A 3,036-nucleotide genomic window follows, 5' to 3' on the forward strand; every position below is an offset into this window, starting at 1 on the left:
ATTATTAATACCTTTATAAAAAATATTTTATCCTACTGAAATACTACAGGGTTGAATGTAACAATACTACTCGTCGGTGAATAATATTTCAATAATCACCAATCTTATTTCATTTAACTATATGATATTCATTACATTATATATTTAATTTCCTTTTATCCCATTATCAAATATATATCATCTATTGCGTTGATTTGCATTACATATTTAGTGCTAGAATCTTGGCTTGAATTGTTTTGGGATTTGCCCAGAAAATGAAGAACCTGCTGATCAGATCGGAGGGGAATGGATTGACCACGACGCTTACGATGCCCCATCTTCTGTAATTTAGTGTAGACGAAAGTCATGCACGAACGGCGAAAAGGACCATCTAGATGAACTGCTGAGATCGTTTCGAACTATACCTAGTTTATTTCCTAACTATATCTATTTAATTTTACCTTTCATTGATTCAGTATTATAACATTGTACAATTTTCATTCGTAAATTCCGGGGTTCACACACACACGGGGGGGTAGCCTAAGGGAGTTAAATGAACTGATGCCCGGACTTAAGTTCGTGGATTGGCCAGACTTTTGTCATGAGATAGCAACTTTATGTTGACTACCGAAGGAATTCAGGAATTTTAACTCACCCTGCTACAACAAACCATCAGGTAGATCATTCCCTCCCGGAGTGATTCTGCAGCCATAGGTAATCCTTGCGATGATGGTGGGTACACTTCAATCATCATCATCATCATCATCATCATCATCAAATGCTACGAGGGGGGAGGGGGTATTAAAAATCGCTTAAAAAAGCTACGTCATTTATGGACGCCCCCTTAGAGACTTTCAGCCCTTGGCTGGTTCATCTCTATCACCAGGTGAAACGTAATCTGGCGAGCATTGGCCGTGATAGAGAGCGGAGAGCGACAGCCGCAAACCGAGTGTTGTGGCGTACTATTGTTGACTATGTGTTATCCTACCTGTTAAAATGTACAAATAACTATATGTTCTATGTATCACTATTGAGTTATTGAGAAAATAATCAGAAACCTTTCGCATAAGGCATTGAACTTTTATCAGGACATCGTGATGAAAAAGTTATTATTTTTGCCACCTTGGGTATAGAACTATAGTAACCACAAAAAACTCCTATACCAACACTTGAACCGAATTATGAGGGACAATTCTAATCACACGAAAATTGTACTGCATTTCACTAGATACTGTGAGCCCTATAAAGCATTAATAGCATATACGAGTCATCCCATATCACTACAGAAACTAATACACGGCTTGAACAAATGGATTCGCATGGAAATTTCCTTCAACATCACACATTTTTAGCTTTATGAAATTTTATGAAGACGCTTTATTTATTTCATCACTGATCACAATAACTTAACTGTATATGTCAATCTTCAACCGTCAAATTGAAGACACACTTCACTCAAAGCTTGAATCCATCCTGGAGCTTCTTGCCCAGCCCGGAGATATCATCCTTGGCTTTGGCCGCAGCATCCTTTGCCTTTCCAGCGGCATCGTCGACCTTCTTCTGGGCATCCTTAGGATCCGGAGTGGTCACTGCATCCTTATCCAGCTTGGGTGCGTCAGGCAGATCGGCTTTGGCCTTGCCTGCAGCATCCTTAACATCCTTGGCGGCGTCCTGGGCGTACACGGCACACACCAATCCGACGAACAGAAGAACCAGAGTCAGTTTCATTTTGACTGCGCGTTGTTTTCAGTTCACTGATTTCAAACCGTTCAAACTACCGACAGATACTGATGTCCATTCACTTGCTGAATCACCTTTTTATAGGGCAAAAAAATCAATTCATCTTCTCAGTAGAACAATTGAAAGAAATGGTTGACGTGAAAAAGCTTGTTCAGCTCACGCTGAGAACAATCGATTAGAATACAATTGTATCAAGCTCTAGATTCAGTTCAACAAAGAAGAGGGAAATAGAAAATTTCCCTCGTCTAGCTTTCCGACGCCTCCGATGCCGGTGCCCGCCTCAATGGAGAAATCAAACTTCCTTAACTAATAACACAATTAGGTAAGCATGTACCTTTACTAAGTAGATGTAGAACATCCACGTGATGACGAGTGGAAAGCAAATGCGCGCGTGTCCGGTCTGAGCTATGTCAGGGATATCTAACTAAGTAGCGTGCAAGCAAGACATCCAATTATCAGCAAGTTTTTTTTGCGCACTTTATCACGGGCTGCGGTCAGTCAGTCGTTCAATCGATAAACTCGCTTGTTCTAAGTTTTTCCTCATAGTTTTCTTTCTCGTAGCGCCGTCACCGCATAGATTCGACCCTAATTGTTTGCATAATTGTTTAATCGCATGCGGTTTGTTGTGACTGGGTGGCGTGGAGGCGTAGATAATGGAGCTTTTAGCGTAGCAAGACAGAGCAATCGTTGAAAGAAGGTGTTAAATGGTTATAAAATTGAAATGTGATGCTGGTACGGAAATTAGGCGCGCAAGTGTTTATCTACCTATGAAATTATCAATTTGTGTACCCGGTCATATACAATAATTTGTTGCCATTGAAAATTACAGCAGTGTTGATTTAGCTTTAATATTTTCCGTAAATTGAACCGCAAAAATCTTGTATTAGTAAATTAAAACACAAATTAATTGCAAGAGCTACACAATACATCTTTTACTTCTTAGCGAAACGTCTCCACTGGGACACAGCCGGTTTCTCAGCTTAGTGTCCTATGAGAACTTCCACAGGCATTAGCTGATAGATTCCTCTGGCCAATGACCATTTTGCATATGTATGTAGCGTGCTTCGAAAAATCGTTTTTCCTCCACACCGCTTATTCGATTCGTTATCAGATTCTATGCCTTCTCCCAAAATTTGAGCTCATTTAGTTTGAGACTGCACAAGCCCTTCAAAGTTTGTATGGGAATTACTATGGGAAAATGATGTTTTTCATTCAATCGACCCTAGTATTCCCCCAAGTGCCCTAGAGCATTAGATAACCCTTGGTACTTCTAGGCTACTCAATCAGGTACAAGTTTGCCGAAGACTGCATTCAAAT

The 3,036-nt window shown here is 40.2% G+C and overlaps 1 protein-coding gene across 1 annotated transcript; it reads right to left on the bottom strand.

The window, feature by feature from the left end:
* Positions 1 to 1,332: 1,332 nt before the first annotated feature.
* On the bottom strand, positions 1,333 to 1,780 carry LOC109397959 (uncharacterized). Its single transcript, XM_019707849.3, has one exon. It carries the CDS (start codon positions 1,705 to 1,707, stop codon positions 1,435 to 1,437), a length of 273 nt encoding a protein of 90 aa, XP_019563394.1. The 5' UTR covers positions 1,708 to 1,780; the 3' UTR covers positions 1,333 to 1,434.
* Between the last annotated feature and the right edge of the window lie 1,256 nt (positions 1,781 to 3,036).

The sequence above is a fragment of the Aedes albopictus genome, chromosome 2 (genome assembly GCF_035046485.1).
Source record: "Aedes albopictus strain Foshan chromosome 2, AalbF5, whole genome shotgun sequence".
NCBI classification, from domain to species: Eukaryota; Metazoa; Arthropoda; class Insecta; order Diptera; family Culicidae; genus Aedes; species Aedes albopictus.